Here is a 25,614-nt window from a genome sequence, read left to right as displayed (position 1 = left end):
TAAGAACTATCATATACCGTTTTATGCACTATAAACTGAAAATATTAATTAATTTCTTCTTTAACTATATTTAATTAATTCTCATTCTCAAAAACTCCAATAATTAATGGTGCTTTCATTTCAATAATATAAATTATTATATTGTATATAATATAGATAAAAATGATCATTCATAATCTTTCTTCAAAGCAACAGTCAGATTGAGAATAGGTTTTTTATTAGTCGATTCTTCATCAACTACAAAGAACCCCTACCTTTCGAACTAATAATGCTTGTAGCTTTTACCATCCTTACAAGAGTCTGCAACATATCTAGGCACTCTTGCATTAGCCTAAATAACTATAGATTTAGGATTTATATCAGATAACCAATCTTCAACCGCCATAGGATCTTTACTTTTGAATAAAACATCATATAAACGAACCTCCGCAACTCTACTGTCATTTTCAGATATCCAATGCAGTCTAGGTAGTGTTTTCTTCTTAAGTTTCATATCTCTCATGAGTTATTTAGTAGCTTCAACGTCTTCAGAAAAGCTAGCTTTTACAGATATCTAGCCATTTTTACCTTTAACAATTTCCTTCATATATAAATTAGGGCCGTATCTTAGTGCACAAGGCTGGTCAGGTGCAAATCCGTAAAACCCTTAAGCAGCCTAAGTTTCGCTAAAGTCTACTCTTTCAATGAAAATAACCTTTGACAATTTGATCTTTTCAATACCTCTTTCAGTAAGTGCTGGGTGCAAAGGATAGTCAATAGATTTTTCGACCCAATCAATTATTTCAACTCTTATAGGATCAACTACGGCCATAGCACGATCTGCTTCACGTTCAAATTCTTATCTAGCAACATGCTCTAAAAGAGAGTATTCAATAGTTTGAGGGTTGCGCGAAACACCTATTGCCTGACAGAAAGTATTAATAATGGTAGGAGTGAATCCACGTCTACGAAGACCTACAAGAGTTGGCATACGTGGATCAGACCATCCAGATACCAAATTATCTTTTACTAATATTAAAAGACGGCGCTTAGACATAACAGTGTAGGTGATATTTAAGCGAGAAAATTCCCATTGCATAGGTCTATATCCACCAACAATATGTGTAAGCCAATCATATGACTCTCTACGAATATTGAATTCGATTGTGCAAATTGAATGGGTAATATTCTCAAAGGCGTCACAAAGACAGTGTGTATAATCATAAGATGGGTAAATACACCAAGAATCTCCTGACATTTAGTGCGCATGATACTTGATTCTATAAGCAATAGGGTCTCTCATATTTGGATTATCTGATTGCATATTCATTTTCATACGGAGAGTTAGAGATCCTTCCGGGAAAACACCGGCACGCATCATTCTGAAGAGAGATAATGACTCCATTGCTGGACGGTTTCTATTCGGTGGATCAATACGGCGCTCCCTGAAATCAGAAATTTCTTCGGCCTTTTGATCATCGATATAGCAATGGCCCTTTTTGATTAAATCTTCCGCTATATCATAAAGACGCTAAAAGTGGTCAGATGCATGAGTGACTTAGAAAGGAGTATTACCTAACCAGCTGACCGTCTCCATAATAGATTTAACGTATTCATCACATTCTGTTTCAGGATTAGTATCATCCAATCTAAGATACGTTAAACCTCCATTTAATTTAGCATATCCAAAGTTAATAAACATAGATTTAGCATGACCAATATGTAAATAACCATTTGGTTCAGGTGGAAATCTCATTAAAAGATTAACTCCTAAACTTTTTAAGAATTATTCATGCTTCTGCTATTCTGCAGGCAACTACTCATATCTATTTTTTTGAGGTATTATACTGTAAACAACATCTAATGGTTCTAATGTCATACCTGTAGGTACTGCAGCCTTTTTAGCATCTTTAGGCTTGTCTTATTTCTCAACAATCTTTTTCTGCACAATACGACCTTCAAAAGCTTATTCAACAACAGACTTGAGTAAGATACCGTCAGCAAAGGGGAATTTCTATGAAATCTATGAAAGGGCTCTAAACTTTTCAAGTTCAGGTGTTAAAATATCAGCTAATCCTTGTTCAAGTTATTCTTTTGTAATAACAACGCCGACACCAGATCTCACCATTAATTAATCATCTTCTATTTTATCATTTTCAATAAGAGCTGAGATCATAGCCTCAGTTTACTTTAAATTAAGATTGTGATTAGATATAAAATTGCTAGCACGAGTGTAGAATGAAGGATGTGCCTTCTTGACTACTATATTGAAAGATGATTGTATTGCCAATGTATACTCGCGTTCAGGCAAAGCCAATACTTCTCTAGTTTTATCAAATGCAGTCTTCTTTGACATTTAAGGGAAAGAAAAATAGTTTTAGGGAGCACTTATAATAATACAAAAATATAAAAATAGGTAAGGTATAGAAAAATAAAGGCCTATAAAATATAATATCTTTCATTCTTAAATAATTTCTTAAGTTTAAGGTTAATCCTCAGCTTATTACTAATTTTATTAATCTTACTCCTAAAGTTCTTCATCAATATGGTTATCTTCTTATTGGAATTTTCCTAGTTTTAATAACAAAATTTGCTCCTTCTTTTTCATCATTTCCATTTCTTTCTCAGCTTGTTACTTGACCTTCTCCATATTCTTTACTTCGGCATCACTAAGTTATTAAATTCGCTTGTTACGATTTACTTCTATTTTTGCCTTTCTTTCTTTTATAGATTTATCAAACATATAATGCTCATCGTGAACCTTTTTAAGTTTACTTTACTCGTGCTAAATTTTTGTTTATTATTTTAATAGCAAGTCTTGCGTTTCTTTTTTAGTCATTGTTGCAGTGATATGTTTCTTAACTAAAGTATTCATGGCTGAGTTTTATTAACCTTATTTCATTACCTCTTATGTTTCCTTTATTTTTCTTTTTTTATCAGTCAATTCCATCTACTAATTCTACCTAAGTCGCTAAATCTCCTGGGTTTAGAAAAACTTTTGCTCCTAAATTGCAGTCATTTTTTCACAACGAATCTTAACAGATTTCTAATGATCTTCTTACTATCTTTACTACTATTCCAAAAATCTTAATCTTTATTCTAATTCAATTTTCTTGCGCAAAGTATCAAAAGCTTCTTATTTGCGCTACTTAATAGGTGTTGACACTGAACCAGAAGACTCAACCAATATTTGCTATGGAGACGAGCTTTGTTCTTCAAACGTTTAATGTTCAACAGTTTTCGTCAAAATTTCAGCCTCAATTGGTTATTATACTTCTACTGATTCTTAAATAGGTAATTCCTAGTTTGCAGTCATTGCGCTAAAACGATAACATATATTATTATATAATATATTATTAATATTTGAAATTTGTCATATCAAAATCATAAACACTAAAACTCTAATAAATCAAACTGACTTATTAGTTTACATTTTTATATCACCTATTTACCTTATAAAATAAACTATACTTTCCATTTCTTTTATAATTATTTCAATACAGACTGAACTGTTGTAGTTTTATAAATCGCTATTGTTTAATTATAGCTTCTATATTAAAATTTTGCAAACTTCAAAGGTGTAGATGAAGATTACTAAAGTGATTTAGTTAACTATGTAACAGCTGAAGGTACTTATCTCAGTTATTTAATTATTGACAATTCTTATCGCTCTGGTGTTAGGTTTTCGTTTCTAAATAGTTTTACAGCCATCTGTAAATTATTTTAAGATAATAATAGCAAATAGATTGATTGCTTTACTGAGCAGCCGGTTGCATCTATTACTTAAAGAATAATGCTATTTTGCATTATATTAATATAGAATATAATATAAACTAATACATTGATAAGATGAATGAAAAAATTGGAGGAAAATATTAGATTGTATCAAAAATAGACTAGGGTGCATTTGGTTAGGTATTTTTTGCTAAAGTTATAACTAGTAAAAGCTCATTTGTTGCAGTTAAACGCGAGTCTGTGGATGCAAAACCATCATAGCTTGTTTATGAGTCTCGCATATTCTCAACTTTAGCTGGAGAAAAAGGTTTTCCATAAATATATTTCTTTAGCTAAGAAGAAGAGTCAAATTGGTTAGTGATGACTTTGCTAGGGCCTAGTCTTGAGCATATATTTTAGTCATGTTAAAGGAAATTTTCATTAAAGACAACAATGTTGTTAGGTATATAAATGTTAAATAGATTAGAAGTGTTTCATCATAAAACTTTCATCCATCGAGACCAAAAACCTAATAATTATTGCATAGGACTTGGTAAAGAGAGGACTACAGTGTTTTTAATTGATTATGGTTTATCTAAGCGTTACTAAACAAATTCAGATGGGCATATACCGTATAGAGAATAAAAGGCTCTCACTGGAACACCTAGATATTGTTCTATTAACACACATTTAGGTATTGAATAAAGTAGAAGAGATGACTTAGAAAGTCTTAGTTATATTTTAGTTTATTTTATGAGAGGTAGTTTACCTTGGTAAGGTATAAGAGGTGGGAAAAAGGAAAAATACGAAAAAATTATGGAAAGCAAAGTGTCTGTATCTGTTTCAGAATTATGTAGAGGAACTCCTCCTGAACTTAAAGAATTTGTTCATTATGCACGATCTTTAAGATTTACAGATAGGCCTGACTACTCTTATATCAAGAAAACTTTTGCTAGTTGCTTGGAAAGATGTAATTAAATATATGATACACTATTTGATTGGGTTATGAAAGGAATTGATACAGATAATATTCAAGCATTCAAATCTTTGTAATAGTAGAATTTTTCTAATTCAAATATTTCTTTACGTGGAAGTACTTAAAACTCAGGTAGCTCATAGTCAACCTTTGATGGTGAAATTAGATTTTGATTATTTAGCTTTTAGTTAATTTTGTGATAATTGTTTAAATAACTTAGTACATAGCTTTGGTTACTACTTTTTCTCAATTACAATAATTTTCGAACTATATTATTATATATTAAAGCTTATATTTATTATATTCTTTTAGTTAATTTATCTTTCCTTTAAATGTACAAAACTAAACTATCACCGGTTTTCCAAGATAAACTTAACCTGTTACGGAAAAATAGGAATTTTAATGCCGAATAGTGGGTTAATTCCCGTTGCATTCAGTTTAATAACTATTTAGCTACAACACCCTTGAAAACTGTTGTTGTATCAGTTTCAGGCGGCATCGACTCTTCAGTAACCTTTGCATTAGCAAATTATGCTTAACATTAACCAAATTCCCCGATTTAGCGAGTGTTAGGTGTCCTTTAACCAATTCACTCTACTGCTTAAATCCAGGATCGTGCATTACTTCTAAAAGATTTTGGTGACCTGATTACAGTAGATCAGACAGAAATTTTTGATTCATTATTTAAGAAAGTTGATACTGCGTTAGATATGAATTCCAGTGACTTTGCACGTGGAAATTTACGCAGCTATATGAGAACTCCAGTTGCATTCTATGTTGCACAGATGACCAATGGTTGTGTTGTAGGTACAGGTAATTATGACGAAGACGGTTTTCTTTATTACTTTAGTAAGGCAGGTGATGGTGTTAGTGATGTTCAACTCATACATGATTTACACAAAAGCGAAGTATACGAGGTTGGTAGATTTTTAGGACTAGCAAAATAGCTAGTAGAAGCAGTTCCATCAGCAGATCTCTGGGCAGGTTAAACTGATGAAAATGAAATTGGGTGGAGCTATGATCATGTTGAATTAATAACTGAACTGGTGAGGACGAATGAATTAGATCTCTACGAAAAAACACTCTCTGCATATGAACTTTCCGACTTCAAAGAGTTTAAGATTAGACTTTTCGAAATTCACGAAAGAAACAAGCACAAGGCAGTATTTCCTCTAAACATAAAGTGAGAGATTCGTTCACTCTACAGTAGCAGTCGCGGGTTTCGACCCTGTACTCTCAGAAGGCGCCTCAGCAACTACTGGCTGAACTGGTACCTTGTTCTTTTTGGCTAGTTTCGCTGCCTTTTTGGCTTCCTTTGCCATTTTCTTCGCGAGTTTCGTCCAGTCATCTTACGCCTTCCGGTGCTCCCTTAATTTAACACTCAGATCCTTAACCATCAATGAGTTGCATTTCTCTGGTAAAACTGCTTTAATCAATGATTTTTGCATTATCAAACATGGAATAATCCAGTTGATTTACTCCTCTAGAACATTGTCAGTTAGGACGATAGTTTTAAGCCTCCCACATTATAAAATTCCTTCATTAAACCTAGCATATGCATTTCTCTAGTCTTCCTAAATACAACACTGTTTAAACTCCATTTCTTCTAGTAGTAAAAGCTGATTTCCAGTGTAGGTTTCACGTTCGTTAGGGTGCTACTAATCAGCTTTCGTTTTCATTTACTGACTCAGTTTTTAACTAGCTCGTAGTAATCCTGACCCCACTTCTCCTATGCCAATTGCACCAAATTCTTAATTTCTAAAAATAATTTATGATAAAAATGGAGCAACTTTTTCAACAAAAACACCTATTGCTGGTGCATGCAAAGGGTTTAATCCGCAAGATATCATTGAAATGCTTCTAAGATTGAAGTAACTATAGAAAATATCATCAACGGTTTTATCAAAAATTATGATTTCACCTTTTTTGGCCTTCCAAACTTTAGGTTTCTTTTTTGATTTTTTAGCTGCATTTTCTCTCTCGATTTTCTCTAATTCTTCTTAGTGTTTAGCAGCAGCTTCCTCAATAGCAGCCTATGCAGTTTACCTACACATTTAAATATACTTTTCTACCATTAATCCAAGGCCGATAATAGACTCCGAAGACATCTCATTTCCCTCAATTGAGAATGACTACAATCCAGAAAGGGGTACGGTATTAAAGAATTCTTTCATACCATTTGCAGATATTTTGCAGTCTATAAACTGCATATATCTAATCGTTTTAGTGATTGAAATACATTTTCCAATAGACTACATTGCTTCATCAGTTAAACAAACACCAGAAAACGACACTCGAGTGAGCTTATTGTATAGCTCAATAAAGGCCATAGTTGGAGGTATTTGAGCTGGAGTAACGTTTCCACCAATAGTAAGTGTAGTAAATGGTACACCAACTAGAGTTTTATCATCTGAATCTATTGAGTTTTTGATTTTCTCTAATAGAATATTGTATCCATTAACATTAGCGTTTTTGCAAAATGCCATATATTTCCTTTTAAGTAGTTGAATGTAATCTTCAAACGGAATAGGGTTACCTTTATCATCTCTATATTCTGGTTCTGGTGTTTTTTTCTTAGCCTTGGAGTTATCAGCTTTTGGCGGCATTTTTAAAATATATAGTTATCAATAGTATATAAAATAAAATAATATTATCAGATGCGTTTTGACTTTAAATAATTTTTAATAAATTTAGACGATAAAATTGTCAAAACAATGTAAACAACACATGTGAACATTGTGGCTATTTTGCTTTAAACCTTTAAATGTTTTCCGGCTTTTTCAATTCTTACTCTTCTATATTCTGAACCAGACTATTGACTGCCAATAGCTTTAGATTTTCTGACTAAATAATCAGCCTTACCAATATCATTTTCTGTTGTGTCAGCAGATTAATCAATATCATTAGAACCACTAAATACAATATCTAAACGCCTGATCACCCTAGAATGTTATTTTGATGAATATTTTGTATTTTCTGGTATATGAACATCTAAACATACCGAATACTAACCATTTGAAACAGATAGTTCTTCTTTGCCAATACCAGTTATAATTCCACTTTTCAAAGCTGTGCCAACTGAGTCATGAATTGTATAGTTAAAATGAATCTCAATATTCCCTCTACGATCATCAGAAATATCAGTAGTATTATATTTAAACACTAATATATCTGTTTAAGGAACAGTAGCATAAAAACATTTATAACCATTAACCATGACAGAAATTGCTAAGGCTTAGAGCATTTTAACTAGTTCAATATATTTCATATAATAACTATATACTACTTTTTTATTTCTCACAACAAGTATTCTAATTAATCACTAGTATCATGCCCACCCCTAAACGCGACTCAAATAGCTAGCATTCTCGGCAATAACCTCAACTTTTTCAATAGAGTCCTTATAGGCCTAATCTCCATTTTCAACTTTTACGCAAATCAGATCTGCGAACCACTCGAAAATACTTGTATCGCAGAAAATCGCAACGGTACCTCTGGAACCCATTTTATACATCAGTTCGGTTCGGAATTCAGTAACTGACCGGTCGAACCCTTTGTTCAAAATGCACATTTTCCCAGACTCATATGTAAGTGGTGCGTAGAATGCACAGCCAACTGCCTATCCCATTTGTGCTGTTTTAACAAAAATTGGCACAATTTCGAATGGTGCTGCTGAAAATGCTTGATTAAATATGTATGTTTCTGCTGCTGGAGCGATACCACATTTGCAGTGATATTAGAAAACTTGAGCATTTGGTGATACTTCCATCAGCAGCTTTTGAGGCATTCTGCATCTACTACATAATTATTCGTTCATGAAAGAAGGGTGTATAAGATAGCAGAGGTCAACTATTTACTCTAGTGTTAAAGATGTGGCTTAAATATGATACATTAATAAAAATGAAATGAAATATTAATAATATTATTATGTTATAAAAAGTATAACTCAGAAATGGAACGTTCCACCAAATTTAGTTTATTTTCTAATGTCAGCTTCTTTCTATCTTTCTTATGTACGGATATACTCAGAGCCACGTCTTGATCTAGTGACAGATTTTTCAGCCTTTTCAGCTTTCTTTTCCTCTCCATTGCCTTTATCTGAAGCATGAACAGAACCTCCCTCAGCACCGCCTTCATCATCATTATCTGACTTAGGCCCTTACTCTTTCTACTTAGTTTCGTGATATGTATCAGTATCATAACCTGCTACATTCCAGTCAAACACATAATCGTAAACAAAGCCTTCGCGCACAAATAATTCGCGGAAAAGTTTTCTGAGATAAGCATAATCTGGACGATCGTCAAATCGTAATGAACGGCAGTAATGCAAAAACGCTGAAAATTCAGATGGATAACCACGGCATAATTATTCTATAGGACATCCTAGCTTTTTTTCAAGTATTTTTTCATATTTTTGCTTTTTAGTTTAAGCACGGAGGCCTTACCAAGGTAAAGAGCCACGGAGGAAATAAACAAAAATATAACCCAATGATTCTAAATCATCACGACGAGACTGTTCAATACCAAGATGTGTATTAATAGAACAATAACGCGCAGTACCAGTTAAAGCTTTGTGTTCTCTGTAAGGTATATGGTTGCCTCCGACTAAATATCTCTTAGAAAGACCATAATCAATCAAATAAACAGTTGATTTTCTTCTTCCTCTTCCAATACAATAATTATCAGGTTTTTAATCTCTGTGCATAAACGTTTTTAAATGAAGATATTCTATTCTAGTAACCATTTAATCAGCTAGCATCAAAGTAGTCTTAAGGCTGAATTATCTCTTACAAAGAGAAAATAGGTCTTCAAGTGAAGGACCTAGTAGATCCATTACTAAAACATTGTATTCGCCTTCTTAAGCAAAATAATAAATATATGGGATCCCGACACCACCCATAAGTAGTTTGTACATCTTTGATTCATATAAAAGTTGAGGAGGCTTCGCATCTGCCGGTTCAAGTTTAACAGCTATTGGTTCATTAGTTGCTAAAGCTATACCTCTGTAGATTTCACCAAATGCTCCATGGCCTATACGAGTTTGTAGCTAATATTTTCCTGCAATTCGTAAATCCGCCATTCTGAACTTTTAAAAAGGAATGAAATGGAAAGAAAAACAATATAATAAATAATATTTAATCATAATCTTTTTATATGGATTTGTTTTCAAATATCATAGAAATAAAATAAAATATATATAATAATTCTAATTTTCGTACTTACAAATGCCAAGACCTAGAAAGTGTATAGAGGTTCCTGAAATGTTAAGGCGATTAGAATATTTAGAATCTCTCAATCCAGCTACTGAGCTAGAATAAAAGTTAATATCTAAATATAATGAAATTGAATCTTAGTAATAGTTTAAAATAGATTATTTACTAGATAAAGAGGAAGAGATCAATAAAATTGAATCAAGAGTTGAGGTCGAGTATCAAATGGAAGATGATGAAGATGCATAGAATTTAATTAAAGAGTAAGAACTTATGATTGAGCATTTATAGAAATAATAAGAATTGAATCTGAAAGTTTTCTAAGAAGTTTATAAATCAGCATAGATTTCTTTAAATCTAAACGATATTGATTTTTCAAATAATAATACAGCTATTTTTGATGGATTGAAAGAAATTTATCAAGGTATTGTCGGGTATAAGAAATCTTTGTGATATCTTATTTTTAAACTTAGAATATTATTATTGTTAATTTTTTAACCTAAATCTTCTTAATTCTGCTTTGTCAGTAACACAACTTTAAAATACGATAATTAAGAACTCACTTTTTTATCTTTAAATTTTATAACTATTTTATTAATATTATATAATAATAGTTTATTGAATTCCCCTTCCAATCATGCACTAGGTCAACTAAGACCATAAAATTTATTACAAATTTGCTTTTGATAGATCTTCAACATTTGAAATTAAAATTCCAATGGGACATTCTATAAAGTTAGCATTTTTACACTAATTTATCATTGCCAAGCATGCGTTTGCACCTAATGCTAGAGCCGTGTTGGAGTTTGCCCTTGAAGGCATGGAAACTTAAAGATTAAGATTTGATACAGATATAGATATAAATTAAACTTTAGTTATTTTCCGTGTCCCTTCTGCTCATCATGTGGATATTCTATAAAAAATTATTAGAGCTTGGGAAAACGCAGAAACAGGTCTATCTAGTGAGGAAGCTGCTGCCTTAGGTGTTGATATTGAGGAAATTAAGGAAATTATTAAAGCAAATACAGAAACTGACTTTTAAAAATTTATTGAAGAGATGAAGTAACGGCATTTGATTGACGAAAGATAATTTTAATAATAAGAGAATATATAGCATATGCACAATACTAGGAGTACCAGAGGTGGAAAGTAGAAGAAAAAAATTAGGGATGATGAAATTGATGACGAGAGTAGTAGTAGTAGCGACTAGCGTGTTTTAGATGCTAAGGATCTCTGTGATAAGCTGTATAGTAAAACTGATATTTGTGGATAGTGGTTTGACTCTGGTAAGTGCTACAGGGAAGATAAAGCTAAAAAATCTAGAAAATGATAATTATCCATAATCACTAAAAGTGTTTTTCATAATTCCATACCAAAATTTTTACTTAGGTCAAGTCTTTAATTTATCGCAATGGTTAGGATTGTTTTAATGGTGAGTACGTACGAGATAAATTAGAACAAATTTTTTCTCTGTGTATGCTTACAAAATCCAATTAATTCTCTAAATTCTTAATATTATCTTCAATTTATTCTATTTTAGGATTATAATTAACAGTTTATCTTGTTGCGTTTGTATTATACGTTTTTCCTAACATTGATTGATCAATCGCTTATGATAAATATTATATTGCACGTATTTTAGTATAATTGGATGGAGACCTTGACGTTGGGTTGACGTTTTCAATGATTCTTCGTGTTTGTAATTCGATCGGAGATTCAATGGTTGCTTTAGCTGCTCGTGTGTTGTATCTATTACTTAATGCAGGATACTTTTCGCTTTTTATAGGGTAAGGTTTCGTTATTAAAAATTGAGGTTTAATTGATTAAATTTTTACTGTCATTCTTCCGGAAAACAAATAATTAAAAATATATAAATTATCACTTCTTTTATAGACCAAAAACAATTTATTAACTTTTTAGTAGTAATTCTACAGCATCGCTGCTTTCTCTTTTCTTTTAAAAGTTAGTTCTTCTTATCGAATTAGATAATGCCAATTTATCCAATTATTCCTGTGTAGCCTAAATTTAAAGTTCCATATCTTTGATATGATCCCAGTTGTGATCATAGTGCACGTATGAGGTTTTAAGCTTCAAGTCTTTCAGCTCTTAGTTTGTAAATGCCTATTCATGGTTATCTCCGGATTAAAGCGTCTCTTTAATATGCTAAGTATGTTATTCATATGGCAGGACAACTTTTTCGCGGATAATTTCGGCATTATCATTGTTAAGCTGATTCCATCTTAATGACATCTATGGAAAAGGTCTGTTTATTAACACTTTTGGTTTTATGCTATTTAATGCATGATAGTTCATTTCCTTTAATAAGATTACGATTTCACTTATTTACTAGATATGTTTTATAATAATAATTTAGTTTTTGTAATTATAATATAATTTAAATAATTAATTTATATCTAACCTCTAAAATGATAATAGATTCGGATTTTGAAGGCATTATTCTTTCAAACCAATAAATTATTATATAGTAACTCATAGATAAAATTGGGCCATTAATATCTAAGTTAAATCTATTTTCAGATATTTTTATGTCTTTTATCTTTCCAATCTCATATTGCCTATTTTCATCCCCTAAATTTTACAGATATTTTGTATTCTTACCATTTGTATTGAGTCCTTGGGTTGTGTTTCTTATTGATAATTCAACTCATATTTATCTCACTGCATTCTTGCCATTTTCAGTTATTTCATCGATCTTTTTTATTGTTCAAACATCATTATAAAAAGTTGGTAATAAATACATAATTGTACTGTTAGTACCAAATCTGATTGCTAGTATGTTATCAAGAACTCAACCATTTAATAGTAACTCTCCGATATGTATACAGGATTCTGCTAACGCATGGGAATATTTAAACTTTAATGGATTTATTCCTTCTATTTTTAGTTCGATAACATATTTATATATTAAATAGTATGTATTATACATTTTGTGTATAATCTTCGTTATTCTGAAAGGAATTTATTTCAATCTCAGAAATCCATAATAGTCATAGAGTGAAAAATCAAAATGAATTCATTTTTTCCCTTTTCTTAACAACTCTAACATTTTTTATTTACGAGGATCTATTTATTACTAGATGCAAAGTTTTTGCTCATCTTGTTATGATTCTTATAATTATCGTAATTTTAACTTTTTTGTTCTATGACAGTACTTACATAAAATGATCTAAAATTCTGATCTTTAACTGTTTTTTTGATTCGGTATTATTCTGGTTGTAAAAATTATATCAGGAGATTGACAAAACTAGCAAAAACGTGTTAAATCTAAAATTGTGGAACTCCTCGCATATAATTCTTAATTCTTATAGAATTAAGATAGTTGTTAATTTGATTGCGAAAAATATGAGGATAATGTGTTGTAGTAAGTAGGATCTATTAAATTATTTTAATTATCCATTTTAAAAATTTATTTTTATTTTTATTATATAATATAACATATTAATATCACAAAATTTCATAAATGCCATTACATCTTGCTGCTGTAGGCGAGAAAATAACACAAAGGTATGTAGAGTCAAGAGATTCATTATTTCAGTAGTTTACTTAAATTACTACTCCTTTACAATAAGTTTTGTTATTACTCAATTAATCTAATTCTTTACCGCAGCTTTAAGACAGCTGGGGAGGTGCTTAATATCCTAAGAGTTTTTATTCAGATGGATAAACGAAATATGATTCACTATAAATTCTTAAGGAAAAAATTAATGCTATGAGGAACCCAAAATAAGTTATTTAAAAGGCTTAGTAGAATTTAGAGTCATAAACATAGCAAAAATTACTTTTAGCATAAGAAGCTGAAAGAAAAACATAACAATAATACCAACTTATTGAATAAGAAAAATAAAGATTAGAGTAGTTAGATAGGCAGCTTTAAGATAGATCAAAATAACTTAAAGATTATGAAAATTAACTCATTATTTAGTAATAAAAAGTAACATAAGATCTTTAATAGGCAGGTGCTCGATATAAATAATAGCTATCTGGAGAAATTGAATAAATTCGCAATTAAAAACTCGAATATGAGTAAACTTTTGCTAAAGAAAAAGCCATTAAAGAGTAAGAACTAATTAACTTATAATAGGAACTTAATAGCACACAGTAAAGTATATAAAATATAACTTAATAATATTCTGATGTGTAGTCTACAAGATTAAGCAATTAAAGATTTAGCAAACAATGCTGGGAGCAAATATAAAATGCTCACAATGATGTAATAGAACATCATACCAAATAGCAATTTTTGGTTGATAACTCTAGATAATTATCCTAATCTTTGCTAACGGAACTTTAAGATAATACAACCCTTACGGGCTAATGCATCATGATTCCATAGATATAGGCTAATGAAAATATTGACCAAGCTCATGGTAGCGCTCCTTCTGTCACTTTACTAACAGATTAAAATGAATAAAATATTATGTAAAAATCTATATAAGAAGCATCACGACGTTAATCAAGCATTGAGTCAGAATTAGAAAGTTAATGTGATTTACCTAGTGAAAATAAATAGTCTGTATTTGATTTAGTTCCTGCTGCATAGTAATCTGAGTATAAAATACCTAAAGAACCCAAAAATGTTAGTGAACCAGTTCCAGTTGCTGACTGGGCCAGAGGTGAGATATTAGAACGATGTGTTCTAGCTACATATGCGACTGAATCGGATAAATTCTTTTAAGCGTAATGTAAGACATCAGTATAAGAGTTATTTGGAATAAAGAATCACCCTTTTGATATGAAGTAAAGATAAACTCAAAATTGGGGAAAAGACAAACTTTCCCAGAAAGAAATTGACTAGTATAAAAATTTAACCGTATGGCGCGAATGATGCTTAACTATTTACGATTTTTTATATAAACTCTCTTCGTTCTAAGTAATAACTACACATTTATCTTTGCACTACTAATTTAAAATATATTTATCACTATTATATATTATAGTTCATATATTTAAAATGTCGTTAGAGTTGACATTTTACGTAACAAACCCTTAAAATATCTCTACATCATTTGAAAAACTAATAATTGGCCATTTAACGCCGAAGGATTTAAATTATTTCGCATCCTCTTTCATTCAGAAGCAGCATATTCCACTTATGCCATTAAAACTTCTCAACCCCAGCTAGTGTATTCTGGATAACTACACGTAAAAAATCGCTTCAATCCGTACTTATATTGACGATTTTAACAACTTCCCGTCCTTTCTATCGCTACCAGACGACCTGCCATCCTACCTTGAAAACGCAGCCCCAAACCTATAAAATTTTGTCACCTTTACCAGAAAAATCTCCCCTAATATCACTCAAAATCTCTGCTCATGCGGTCTCGAACTGCCAGAAGCCGATGCTGAAAACGTTGTTTTTGACGGCGAAACCGGCGATTTCACGTGCAAGTGTGGCAAACGAATCAAATTGTGTTCACTCTGCGGCCCGAAATTCTAGTTTGCGCACTGCAGAGCCTGCCAGCTATGCCATCATCAGCTGCTCAAATTGTGTAACGCTGAAAGTCCCAATAAGTGTGTTTTTTGCACTGATCCTTTCGTCTCCGGAGATGCATGGAGGAATATGGGTTGTGGTTGTAAGGCGCATTTTCAGTGCTTCGCAGACTTTGATGGAAGCTGCTTCCAGTGTAAAAAGGGAGCTAACGACCCAGTTTTAGAATACTCTCAAAGGAGTGAAAAAGTTTTAAAATGGGTTGAATCTGATGTTTAGTTCAGCATCTTCAATTAGGACGTAATTATTAATGAGCTGATTTGCAAAAAATGCAAAACCGTATTTTTCGACTTCAATTTTGAGTTCTGTCATAAGTGCTTTTCGTGCGATCTAAGGCAAATTTAGTAATACAAACTTGATTCAAAGCGTTTCTTAGACTTTATTGAAAATAATATCGTACCAAACTCACGTCCTGATGAGCTACGTGTCTACGTCTATTTTCACTAATTTTTCCAATCAAATACAGAGCTCTTTTAAGGTAAAATTAATCAATTAAGAACAAATAAAGTAGCCCATTTGGATGTTCCTAGCCTAGCAGAAATGCAGGAATTTTAATTACGGACTATCGAAAATTAAAACCGTTAAAAGGAGAAATTGTAACGAGAAACTGCTGAAAATGAAGCAGTACGAGCAAAATATTAGTAGTAGAAAGCTGATGAAGCGCGGAATGAGTAAGAAAAACTGGAATCTTAAACCCGTGAATCTGAGGAGCTTATTAAAAAGATTTTTAACCCAAAAGTACGTGAGATGATTAGAAAGAAGCAAGAAAAATAAGAAAATAAAAATATAGAAAATTCTGAATCTGACGATCTATTGTCTGACTTTAGCTCAGAAATAGATCAGGACGTTCTAGATGCATATGAATCGCCGGAAACATCTCTAGATTCAGAACTTTAATAATTTTTGGATAGTAATCCTCCTGAAGCGATTCCTGAGTTAGATCCTGATTTTGTATATGATCCAAAGATGTTTCAATTGTTCCCCGATGAGGAGGAACATTAGCCGAAGTATCCTGAAAGTTTTTTGACCGACTTAGAAAAGGCTTAACGGGACGTTGAAACCATGGTTAAGCAATAGTAAAGATCGGATCAGCAGTAAAATATAGGTATGCCCTTAGAATAGCAAGCGTTAATTATAGCTGCCTTACTAGGTGGGCATAAATGAACTATTATTAATTCACTCAAAATACGCCACATTCATCAATTTCATAATCTTCTTCAATAACTTCTCTAGCTTCAACATCATCTAAAGCTAATCCAACGTATTCATGCATAGCTAGTTAAAACACCGATGGTGTTATTTGAAAACGCATATCCATTTCTCTAGCTATTAAAACTAATTTTTAAATAGCAAATTCAGAGTCTTCATAACTTTTAATAACTGGTTCTAGACCTGTCCATGCATTAGATTGATATTATTATTTCCAGTTCATTTTTAAATTAAAGTATTATAGGTATATTATATTGATTAACATTACGAAATCATGACTCAATTGATGTAGTTTTATTATTTTTAATTTCATATATAAAAACATTGTAATAATATTAAGAATTTTTGATAATATTTTATAATATGACCTAATAAATCCATATATAATGAAAAATATAAATTTATTTATACAGACTAAGGTCAAATATTCAATATAATCACAAATATAAAATTGCATTAACTTTAAATTAATTTGTTATCTCTATAGTTTATAGTATTAATAGATGGTCTGGAATAAATTACGTAAATAAAAAATGACTATTTTTATTATGCTTCATCAATTTACAATCTGATATAATTATATCTATATAACAAAAAACTTATTAAGCCAAACTAAAAAAAAGATAATAGTTTTAAAGCAGTAAAATTATAAATAATAAGTAATTCAAAAAGGATTGTATGTGACATTTTATGTTTAATTTTTAAGGTACTGTCGATATGTATATAGTCAAAGCATATAACTAATATATATTACCATTAGTTATATCCTATCTTTAACTATAAGAACTTTGCTGTATTATTTTTATTACTTATTTATCTCCAATTAATGTTTTTCTGTATATAAAATTAAAATTAATGTTGTAACTATCAACTTTAGTAAACAAGTAACCTAGTTACTATCTACACATAGAATAATATTTATTAGATAATATATATATTCACTAAATCCGAAATCAATGATACTACTTTCATGAACTCTATAATTTGATATTGGTTGAGTGTTGAATTTTTATTTTATACAAATAATACACATTAGTTGATATTCTTTCTATAAAAATTTAAGAATAATAGTTTAACTGTAATATTTACATTATTTATATTAACAAGTTTTACCGAGTAAATAATTCATCATTTTCTTATATACAATTTTATTGAGATAATTAAAGAATATGGAAACTTATTGGATGAATATACTTATCAAAATTCCTTTTATTTAATATATGCATTACTAAATTATATTAAATAATCACTTCACTTAATCAATTCACTAGCCTATGCCAAACCATTTGTTACAACTACATCAAACTTTGAAAATATATCTACATGTGAATCTAAAAACTCCTAAGCAAAAAACCCACTAATCACCAATTATTACTTATCTTAAAATTCCCAGTTGTTAATACAATAATCAATAATTTAAGAATAAAATTGGTTGCTACATTGGACCATTTCATTGGTAATATAAATTTACTTTCCCATAATTAATTTAACGCCTTCCTTTACCCCATTCTAAATGGCTTTCCTTAAGGCATTTAACTGAATTAAATTGGCTTATTTTTTGACTTCAACTAACAGCCTTTTGATTCGATTTTTTTCTCCATAATTAAAAATAGTGAACTTATTGAAGATTGGCTATTAATTTTTATAGAAATTGACTGAGACATGCTCTTCGCCGAATTAGATAAGAATACCGTTTTGACCTTAAAAGTATAGACTAGATTGCAAAGGGCGAAGTATTTATTAGAAATTTAGTTGAGTAAGAGTGTTTTATAAAGTTTAGTCAGAAAATGGATTTTAAGGTAAAATCAGAATTGTGCATTCTGGATTAATTCTAAGCGTGTTATAAATTAGATCAAAAATGTTAACTTGAGATGTTTGTATAGTAAACTAATACTGGTTACAAGGAAGAAACGCTATCTTGGTGCAAAACTAACCTAGATCTATATAAAGATGATACATTTAAATTAATATATTATATATTACTATATATTATTCACTCAATCCAATCGAAATCGGCTGTTAATATATTCAATCCCATCGTTTAATTAAGCTCTTAATCAATTTATTAAATATTCTTATTAAAATTTTATTCATAATTACTAGTTTCTTGTTACATTTCATCTGTCTGAACTTAATATTAAATATTTTGTTCAATATTAAAGTCATTAGGTGTATAGTTTTTCGTTTACGTTTCTGTAGACACTTAGCCTTTTAATAAACTATCTTACTGGTATTTCTATACAACTTAATGTAAATGATTCTGAAGGCCAATCCATTCAAATAAATATAACCAAAACTAAAGCGTGAACAGCGTTTTAGCGATATCCATTACAGGTACAGCTCCTTCAAAATGAACTTTCAGAAACCTATAATACTGTTATATTTCAGTTTATTTCAACTTCATATCCAATATAATTTCATTTTTGAATGAGCTTGCATATTACTCTAATACTTGTACAGTTTTCAATTTAACATATGGTGAATAGTTAATGATGTAGTAGTTAAATAAAAATTTTTTAGCTGCTTCTGGATGAGTAACTTTAGCTTATGAAATGAAAAACTCATCTTCTTTGAGGATATCTAGTAAAATATCCGTAAAAGACTATTTACAGAAAGTTTAAATTTTATAAATTTCCTTTTAATCTATTAAATATGTAAATTAAGATGCTAAATCCCTCATTTAAATGACCTAATTCAATTTTGGAAATAGTTTAGGTATTTCCTCAGGAATCAGTTATAAATAAGTCATTTTGAGCGGAATAATTATACCAATATATCATATAATACTAAAATTTCGCGTCACTCATTTGATAATACCCGCAAATCCCTAACCCCTTCGTCACTACCACTAAGAACGTCTTACAGTACCTCGTCAAAATACATTGTCATATTTTATCTTAAAATATTTGCAATGTATTCAACTCCCAAAACACCTTTCGCCTGTTGAAAAACATTCAAAATAAATTGTTCTGGAGCTGAGAAATTTGTTTTGATAAGTTCTAGTAAGTAAAAGCTAATAAATTACTATCCTGAACGCCTTAAAATACAAAAATTTATTTGATCAGCAAACCTAATGAGTAATTATTATGAGAAGGAAGTAGAAAATCGTTATTGAGTTGATATTGTTACGAAAACAGATTAAAATTAAATCTTCTATTCTTAAACCAAATTAGTATGTAAAATAGCGCCATTTTCGAAAAAGCTCTAAAAAACAAGCCAGAATGTATTAATTACTTCCTCAATACTCTAAACCTTTTAAAGCTACTCAAAGCACATTAAAAATAGTTCAAAATTAACTTATCTTACCGTTAACAAATCTAAAAATTATATAAGCTCAACATTTAGTGCTTTTTCAGTTTCACAAAATAATTTCAGACGAGTTATTTCCTACGAAATTATATATTCGATAAATCCATCATATTTGTTCTTAAAAGTCACTTTATCGATATGCAAAATAAGTTGTTTCAACACTTAATAGATAACTTTAATAAGAGATTAAACAATTACATCACACTATTATTGGTTCTACCAATAAAAGTTCCAAATAACTCGAATTTATTCATAAATTGGTTCGATAAACTAATCTAAACTTACCGAATTTATATTAACAGAACATGAGAAAATAATCTAAAAAATATTTAAAATATTGCAAATAGCATCATTGGTAAATAAATGGGTTTGGATGCTTTGATTAAGATTTTTAACGATTTCTGAAAAGTGATTTTGTACTGGAAATAGCAATATTCCTAGATAATCGTCAACTGTGATTATTTATGTCAGAGTAGAATAAAAATCACGAATTTAATACTAATCTAGATAAGTTGTACTGATACTGAAAATTGGAAGCAAAATTTATTGCTCAAAAAATTCACTTTAAAGTTGAACATCTTTTAGATTCAATGAATTAAAAATTGCAATTAAAAGTTAAACAGTTGCTTCAGTGATATCTGGAATACCAGAGGACAAGTAATTATAAGATTTGATAATATAAGACAGCTTTAAACTGGTACTGACCTACGTTATTGACTTACTAGCAACGTAAATGCTACAATAATAAGCCAACAGCTTATCATTTTATAGTTATAAGGCGTCTGCAATACTCAAAAATAACTACATAGTTTGTGTAACAAACTTAATCTTCAAAGTATTATTTTTAGTATATTTAAGCTCAACAGATGCAGCATAAGCGGGATACACATAAGTTAATTATTACATTTAACATACATCGCCATTTTAGCTCATTTAATGCAGTTTCTCGAAATATTGATTCTAAATACTAAAGTTTCCAACAATTGACGTTAATACACTTAACTACAAATTGTTCAAATTTATCAAATTTGATTCCTCAATTTTTTCCCTAATTACCTCTCCAAACTCATTTTTAAAGTATAGAACTTCGGTAGGGCGCTGAATACTGTAAATTATCATATCAATGAGTTGAATAAATGTATCCTTATACATATCCAATAAGTATTTCTTCATTTTAGGCTCGCACTAGACGTTTAAAACTTATAAAACACATTCTAAAAGATTATTCATCAAATTAATATCACTGGTTTCAAAACACTTTTAATATATGACAGTAACGCTTTCGAGCATTTTGCACATAGAACTGTAAATCGTTAAGTTGACCTTTTCCACATTTCTTTGCTTATATAAAATAGCGCTATCGATGCTAATTGTTTTGTTGATTTGAGTTTCGATACTAAATTTAATAAACTGATTAAAAAATCGAGAAAAAACTATATTCTTCATGAAAACGGTAAGTTCTGAACATAGTATACTATTAAATTAAGTTTTTAATTCGTTACAAACTAGAGCTACGATCCAAAATAGTTCATTAATTTATGACATGAAATTAAAATCAAGTTACAATTCCTTTAAATCAGCAAAAATATTATTACATATTTTAAGTAAAATAGTGAAGAACTCGCAGTTTCCTGGCTTGAAAATCTCACTAATTTAGCAGAATTTCATATGTGAAAAAACAAAATTTATAATTTATGGTTGTGATTTTGCCGGAAAAATTAGTAGGTTTGCAAGGGCCTTTGCTGAATTTTCTGATTAAATTTTCTGAGAAAAGGAGACAAAATTTGAAGAGTGGAAAAACTAAATTAATTACGCTTTGAAATTTCGCAATATTACTATTGGAACACCCTTCCAATGTAATGATATAAGCGATTATGATAATTATGATAATGCTTCGGCTGCTAAAGTGACTAATTAATCATCCTTTTGATCAGATAGAAATATCAAACTCTCAGGGAATGAAGCTAAGTTGAAAAATGACATAGTGAAAAGCAGCTGAGAAGCTTTCTACCTCAGGAAAAATGGAGCCTACGAAAGTGTTAATTATTATAGAAAAAGTATAAGCTAAGGAGACAGCGCTTAAATTTAAGCATTAGTTTTCAGCACCAGATTCTCAGCGAATTTTAGCCCATAAAATACAAAATTGAGGTCATTTGACTGTAGAAGTTATGGAAATAGCAACTAGAAATTAGTATCCTTTTCAACTTTATAGAGATATTCAAATGCATAGTTTTTGGAATATGGATCGTGAGAATCTAGCATGTTTATTTGAGCAATTAACTCATCGTATGACATTTTTGGAAAGGGGCGAGGAACGTGTTTGTAAAAAGTATGATATTCATATATATTATATGGTTATATAAAAATTTGTAAAATTGAGAACTTTTAGAAATTAAATATCTATAATAATATAAAATGTTAGTAAAGGTTTCATTAAGAAATGGATTAAAATATTATGGATGCAGAAGGTATTTTGGAGGTAGAAGAAGAGTCATAAAATAGAGACTAGTTGTTTAAAATATATTATTCAGAGAAGATGAAGAAGCAACTTAAAATTTAAGAAGATTGTAATGAAATTACATACAAAGAAATACTGCAGTTATCAAATCATTATAAATAAAAGAGATAGTATTGGAATACATAAACGACTGCTTCAGCTTCAATTAGGCATTTAGATTTGAAGGCTATCACTCTCAATACAGTATTTTTACCCAAAGAGCAAGTATAATAAGCTTAGTAATAATAAAAGTATATAACAAAATTGAACAAGAACAAATCTAGCCCAGTATCACGATTTAATAAGCATTTCATCACAAATAGCTAAAGATAATTGCAATAGATCTAACGTGACTCATTTCAATTTTTAACTTCAAATGATTTGGCATGCCATGTAGAAGAATAGTGACATTTATAATATTATATCATAATATTATAAAATATTTCCTTTTCCATATGGAACAAACTTAGCTCGAAATTGATTAACTAAGAAAAGATATTAAATTAGCGAAGCTTTAATTCCAATCAGTCAGCACAATGTTACCAGATGTAACATAATTTGTTGGATAATAACAAATACCATAATCAAGTTTAGCATCTACTATGTTATAAAACTAAAACAATATTCATAAACCTATTTCAACTAAATCTGATTTAATTTATTAATAATAATCCTTAATGTTAGATCATATTTCAAAAATGGCATCAGCTGTATCAAAAATGGCAAAACATATGACAAAAATCGATAAAAAACTTAGCTAATTGGAGAAGTAATAGGTTTAAAATGAAACTAAAAATAAATATGAGTAAGATAATACAATTTTTTAGGGGGAAAATGAGTAATAAAAAAATTAAGATATAATAAATCAAAAGTTAAATGGTTAGAAGTTAGAGGATGAAAGATTTATGTAATATACACCTCAAAGAACATAGAGTAATCATTTATTTGAATATTTTAAAGACCTTCCCATTAATAAAAATATTAATAAAGCTAATATTAAATAAAAATCAGACTAAATTAGCGATCGTTAAAAGCAAGCATTTAAGAATTATGTAAAGAAAAGAGTATATGACTTATAAGATACCGATTTGGAATGATATTATGAGTGAATATTTATGTTTGGCACGTTTACGATTATAGTTATCTCATCGCTAACAATTTAATAAAATAAGCATATAATATTACAACAAAAACCATTCCCTTTGCCGTTCCTTGTTAAATGGGAAAACATAGAACAGCACGTAAGTATACAGGTGCTATTAAAATTGAAAAGAATTCGTTCTTAGGTAATGCAGTCTAGAACTCTCATTAATTAACAAAAACAGCCCATTTTGAATAAGGATTAGAACACTATTAATCTAGCTCTTAGCCTCTTAAATCTGTAACTGAAGAAGGTGACTTTGCTTCAGTACTATCAAAAGCAGAAAGGGCTACAAAAGAGTTTGAGGCAAAAACTCGTATTGCTAGTTCCTTTTTTGAGGTCTAAGAATCAACTAAAACACAATAGAATTTCATGAAGACCAATACAAATTTACTCAGAATTCCAAGAAGACCAAACTGGAACAAGTAAACAACACCCCAACAACTTCATAATGACGAGGTGTAATAATTTTATTTGTGGAGAGAAGCAATTGCTGAGTTAGAGTAAACCAGAGTAGTTGAGCTTTCACCCTTTGAGAAGAATTTAGATTTCTGGAGACAACTTTGGAGAGTTGTTGAATTTAGCGATGTTTTGCTTTAAATTGTCGATGCTAGAAATCCTCTGCTATTTTATTCTAGAGATTTAGTTAAATATGTGGCGGAAGTAGGCAGAAAATAGAAGAGAGAAAAGAGATGTATACTAATTTTAAATAAAGCCGATCTTGTACCCCTTGCCGCTAGAGAAAAATGGGCAAAATATTTTGAAGAGCGAGAAATTGATTTCGTCTATTTCAGTGCGTTAAGAGAGGAAGCTTTTATCAAACTTCTATCGAATCTTGAAAAAGTTGAAAAGCAAGAGCAGTAAGAGAAAGAGCTTCGAATTAGGATGGGTAAAGAAACAGTTGATTTTGATGCTATTGAACAAGATATTAAAAATGAGTTGAACAAAAAAAATTCAAGTGAAAGTGAAGAAGAGCAAAATGAAGAGTTCAACCCAGATTTTGCTGAGGAATCGAATCAGAGACATAGAAGAAAAAGATAGTCATTTGAAGCGATTAATCGTTATGCAACTGAAAAGTAATAAAAATAATCCAAAAAATAGCTTAAACTGAATTAACGCAAAGAAAATATTGATGATAAGCTCAGGAATTTAATTCCAGTACCACGTGTCGCCATGCACACGGATGACCACACAATTCCTCACCAATTTGATATTAAAGACGTCCTTTTAAACAATGCTTCCTTACCAGCTCATATTTTCTCCCCAAGAATTTACACAAGGGAGGAACTATCAGACCTTCTTTCGATACTATCAAGTACACAATTGGGACTCTAAATCAATCCTCGTAAAAAGGCTACAATTGGCACCATTGGTTATCCAAATATAGGAAAATCGTCAACTGTTAACGTTTTAGCTCTCTAAACGGGTTCTAAAACTGCGGTTGGTGAGACCCCAGGAAAGACAAAACATTTCCAAACCCTTGAGCTCTCAGAGCAGATTACATTATGTGATTGCCCAGGTCTTATATTTCCTAGTTTTGCCCACTGTAGAGCTGACTTTATTTTGAATGGAATCCTTCCCATTGATTAAGAAAGAGAGTATCAAACTGCTATATCACTACTTTGCAAGCGTATTCCTGCTTAAGTATTCGAACAAGTTTATGGTGTCCAAATCATGCGTCCTGAAAAATTCTCAACAGGTGTTGGAATGGCATTCGGAGAAGTAAAAAGCTCTGTTTTCTATACGAATTGGAGCGACTTACTTACTGCAATGACGTTAAAAACTGGGTTTGAACAAGGTCAGTGTGCAAGACGTATTGTGAAGGATATTTTCAAAGGTAAGTTACGATGGGTTTAACTTCCTCCAATTGGTGTTTAGAAGATTGAGAAATCCCAGAAAATTATCATGAAGAGACACAACGATGAGGATACTGAAAATGCTCTAGGAAGAGAAATGGCGCGCTTTTTGCGACTTCAGAGGAAGAGCTAGGAAGCTCAAAATGGAGTTTAGCAACAAGAGCAGGGAGAAGAAGACTTTGAAGGGGAAGAGGAAAGTGCAGAATGAAAATGA

At 30.4% G+C, this 25,614-nt stretch overlaps 22 protein-coding genes across 22 annotated transcripts; 10 read left to right on the top strand and 12 right to left on the bottom strand. All coding sequences in view use genetic code 6, as the record gives it.

Moving 5' to 3' along the window:
• Positions 1-166: 166 nt before the first annotated feature.
• Positions 167-2,335, bottom strand: SS50377_22348 (Glutaminyl-tRNA synthetase; the record flags this gene model as incomplete). The annotated part of the gene is made up of 1 exon (XM_067906238.1): positions 167-2,335. One exon carries the CDS (start codon positions 2,333-2,335, stop codon positions 167-169), a length of 2,169 nt encoding a protein of 722 aa, XP_067765506.1.
• A 102-nt stretch (positions 2,336-2,437) lies between these two features.
• On the bottom strand, positions 2,438-3,295 carry SS50377_22347 (uncharacterized protein; the record flags this gene model as incomplete). The annotated part of the gene is made up of 1 exon (XM_067906237.1): positions 2,438-3,295. The coding sequence occupies one exon, from the start codon at positions 3,293-3,295 to the stop codon at positions 2,438-2,440; it is 858 nt and encodes a 285-aa protein (XP_067765505.1).
• Positions 3,296-3,828: 533 nt separating this feature from the next.
• On the top strand, positions 3,829-4,842 carry SS50377_22346 (Kinase, CK1 Casein kinase; the record flags this gene model as incomplete). The annotated part of the gene is made up of 1 exon (XM_067906236.1): positions 3,829-4,842. One exon carries the CDS (start codon positions 3,829-3,831, stop codon positions 4,840-4,842), a length of 1,014 nt encoding a protein of 337 aa, XP_067765504.1.
• Positions 4,843-5,001: 159 nt separating this feature from the next.
• SS50377_22345 (NH3-dependent NAD synthetase) lies at positions 5,002-5,856 on the top strand (the record flags this gene model as incomplete). Its single annotated transcript, XM_067906235.1, has 1 exon — positions 5,002-5,856. The coding sequence occupies one exon, from the start codon at positions 5,002-5,004 to the stop codon at positions 5,854-5,856; it is 855 nt and encodes a 284-aa protein (XP_067765503.1).
• A 9-nt stretch (positions 5,857-5,865) lies between these two features.
• SS50377_22344 (uncharacterized protein) lies at positions 5,866-7,275 on the bottom strand (the record flags this gene model as incomplete). Its single annotated transcript, XM_067906234.1, has 1 exon — positions 5,866-7,275. One exon carries the CDS (start codon positions 7,273-7,275, stop codon positions 5,866-5,868), a length of 1,410 nt encoding a protein of 469 aa, XP_067765502.1.
• A 47-nt stretch (positions 7,276-7,322) lies between these two features.
• On the bottom strand, positions 7,323-7,913 carry SS50377_22343 (GOLD domain-containing protein; the record flags this gene model as incomplete). The annotated part of the gene is made up of 1 exon (XM_067906233.1): positions 7,323-7,913. One exon carries the CDS (start codon positions 7,911-7,913, stop codon positions 7,323-7,325), a length of 591 nt encoding a protein of 196 aa, XP_067765501.1.
• An 84-nt stretch (positions 7,914-7,997) lies between these two features.
• Positions 7,998-8,561, bottom strand: SS50377_22342 (uncharacterized protein; the record flags this gene model as incomplete). Its single annotated transcript, XM_067906232.1, has 1 exon — positions 7,998-8,561. The coding sequence occupies one exon, from the start codon at positions 8,559-8,561 to the stop codon at positions 7,998-8,000; it is 564 nt and encodes a 187-aa protein (XP_067765500.1).
• Positions 8,562-8,615: 54 nt separating this feature from the next.
• On the bottom strand, positions 8,616-9,749 carry SS50377_22341 (Kinase, CK1 Casein kinase; the record flags this gene model as incomplete). The annotated part of the gene is made up of 1 exon (XM_067906231.1): positions 8,616-9,749. The coding sequence occupies one exon, from the start codon at positions 9,747-9,749 to the stop codon at positions 8,616-8,618; it is 1,134 nt and encodes a 377-aa protein (XP_067765499.1).
• A 145-nt stretch (positions 9,750-9,894) lies between these two features.
• On the top strand, positions 9,895-10,332 carry SS50377_22340 (uncharacterized protein; the record flags this gene model as incomplete). Its single annotated transcript, XM_067906230.1, has 1 exon — positions 9,895-10,332. One exon carries the CDS (start codon positions 9,895-9,897, stop codon positions 10,330-10,332), a length of 438 nt encoding a protein of 145 aa, XP_067765498.1.
• Positions 10,333-10,516: 184 nt separating this feature from the next.
• Positions 10,517-11,209, top strand: SS50377_22339 (uncharacterized protein; the record flags this gene model as incomplete). Its single annotated transcript, XM_067906229.1, has 1 exon — positions 10,517-11,209. One exon carries the CDS (start codon positions 10,517-10,519, stop codon positions 11,207-11,209), a length of 693 nt encoding a protein of 230 aa, XP_067765497.1.
• A 13-nt stretch (positions 11,210-11,222) lies between these two features.
• On the bottom strand, positions 11,223-11,720 carry SS50377_22338 (uncharacterized protein; the record flags this gene model as incomplete). Its single annotated transcript, XM_067906228.1, has 1 exon — positions 11,223-11,720. One exon carries the CDS (start codon positions 11,718-11,720, stop codon positions 11,223-11,225), a length of 498 nt encoding a protein of 165 aa, XP_067765496.1.
• Positions 11,721-11,757: 37 nt separating this feature from the next.
• On the bottom strand, positions 11,758-12,192 carry SS50377_22337 (uncharacterized protein; the record flags this gene model as incomplete). Its single annotated transcript, XM_067906227.1, has 1 exon — positions 11,758-12,192. One exon carries the CDS (start codon positions 12,190-12,192, stop codon positions 11,758-11,760), a length of 435 nt encoding a protein of 144 aa, XP_067765495.1.
• A 113-nt stretch (positions 12,193-12,305) lies between these two features.
• On the top strand, positions 12,306-12,911 carry SS50377_22336 (Transmembrane domain-containing protein; the record flags this gene model as incomplete). Its single annotated transcript, XM_067906226.1, has 1 exon — positions 12,306-12,911. One exon carries the CDS (start codon positions 12,306-12,308, stop codon positions 12,909-12,911), a length of 606 nt encoding a protein of 201 aa, XP_067765494.1.
• Positions 12,912-13,360: 449 nt separating this feature from the next.
• SS50377_22335 (uncharacterized protein) lies at positions 13,361-14,725 on the top strand (the record flags this gene model as incomplete). The annotated part of the gene is made up of 1 exon (XM_067906225.1): positions 13,361-14,725. The coding sequence occupies one exon, from the start codon at positions 13,361-13,363 to the stop codon at positions 14,723-14,725; it is 1,365 nt and encodes a 454-aa protein (XP_067765493.1).
• Positions 14,726-14,851: 126 nt separating this feature from the next.
• Positions 14,852-16,552, top strand: SS50377_22334 (uncharacterized protein; the record flags this gene model as incomplete). The annotated part of the gene is made up of 1 exon (XM_067906224.1): positions 14,852-16,552. One exon carries the CDS (start codon positions 14,852-14,854, stop codon positions 16,550-16,552), a length of 1,701 nt encoding a protein of 566 aa, XP_067765492.1.
• A 16-nt stretch (positions 16,553-16,568) lies between these two features.
• On the bottom strand, positions 16,569-16,820 carry SS50377_22333 (uncharacterized protein; the record flags this gene model as incomplete). Its single annotated transcript, XM_067906223.1, has 1 exon — positions 16,569-16,820. One exon carries the CDS (start codon positions 16,818-16,820, stop codon positions 16,569-16,571), a length of 252 nt encoding a protein of 83 aa, XP_067765491.1.
• A 1,028-nt stretch (positions 16,821-17,848) lies between these two features.
• Positions 17,849-18,556, bottom strand: SS50377_22332 (uncharacterized protein; the record flags this gene model as incomplete). The annotated part of the gene is made up of 1 exon (XM_067906222.1): positions 17,849-18,556. The coding sequence occupies one exon, from the start codon at positions 18,554-18,556 to the stop codon at positions 17,849-17,851; it is 708 nt and encodes a 235-aa protein (XP_067765490.1).
• Positions 18,557-18,590: 34 nt separating this feature from the next.
• On the bottom strand, positions 18,591-19,346 carry SS50377_22331 (uncharacterized protein; the record flags this gene model as incomplete). The annotated part of the gene is made up of 1 exon (XM_067906221.1): positions 18,591-19,346. One exon carries the CDS (start codon positions 19,344-19,346, stop codon positions 18,591-18,593), a length of 756 nt encoding a protein of 251 aa, XP_067765489.1.
• Positions 19,347-19,396: 50 nt separating this feature from the next.
• Positions 19,397-22,201, bottom strand: SS50377_22330 (uncharacterized protein; the record flags this gene model as incomplete). The annotated part of the gene is made up of 1 exon (XM_067906220.1): positions 19,397-22,201. One exon carries the CDS (start codon positions 22,199-22,201, stop codon positions 19,397-19,399), a length of 2,805 nt encoding a protein of 934 aa, XP_067765488.1.
• Positions 22,202-22,346: 145 nt separating this feature from the next.
• SS50377_22329 (uncharacterized protein) lies at positions 22,347-22,811 on the top strand (the record flags this gene model as incomplete). Its single annotated transcript, XM_067906219.1, has 1 exon — positions 22,347-22,811. One exon carries the CDS (start codon positions 22,347-22,349, stop codon positions 22,809-22,811), a length of 465 nt encoding a protein of 154 aa, XP_067765487.1.
• A 47-nt stretch (positions 22,812-22,858) lies between these two features.
• Positions 22,859-23,500, top strand: SS50377_22328 (uncharacterized protein; the record flags this gene model as incomplete). The annotated part of the gene is made up of 1 exon (XM_067906218.1): positions 22,859-23,500. One exon carries the CDS (start codon positions 22,859-22,861, stop codon positions 23,498-23,500), a length of 642 nt encoding a protein of 213 aa, XP_067765486.1.
• Positions 23,501-23,622: 122 nt separating this feature from the next.
• SS50377_22327 (GTP-binding protein) lies at positions 23,623-25,608 on the top strand (the record flags this gene model as incomplete). The annotated part of the gene is made up of 1 exon (XM_067906217.1): positions 23,623-25,608. The coding sequence occupies one exon, from the start codon at positions 23,623-23,625 to the stop codon at positions 25,606-25,608; it is 1,986 nt and encodes a 661-aa protein (XP_067765485.1).
• Between the last annotated feature and the right edge of the window lie 6 nt (positions 25,609-25,614).

Source organism: Spironucleus salmonicida, chromosome 3, assembly GCF_000497125.1.
Source record: "Spironucleus salmonicida strain ATCC 50377 chromosome 3, whole genome shotgun sequence".
Classification (NCBI taxonomy): domain Eukaryota; phylum Fornicata; order Diplomonadida; family Hexamitidae; genus Spironucleus; species Spironucleus salmonicida.
The sequence above is the reverse complement of the archived record's forward strand: the minus strand, read 5'-3'. Positions and strand labels throughout refer to the sequence as shown.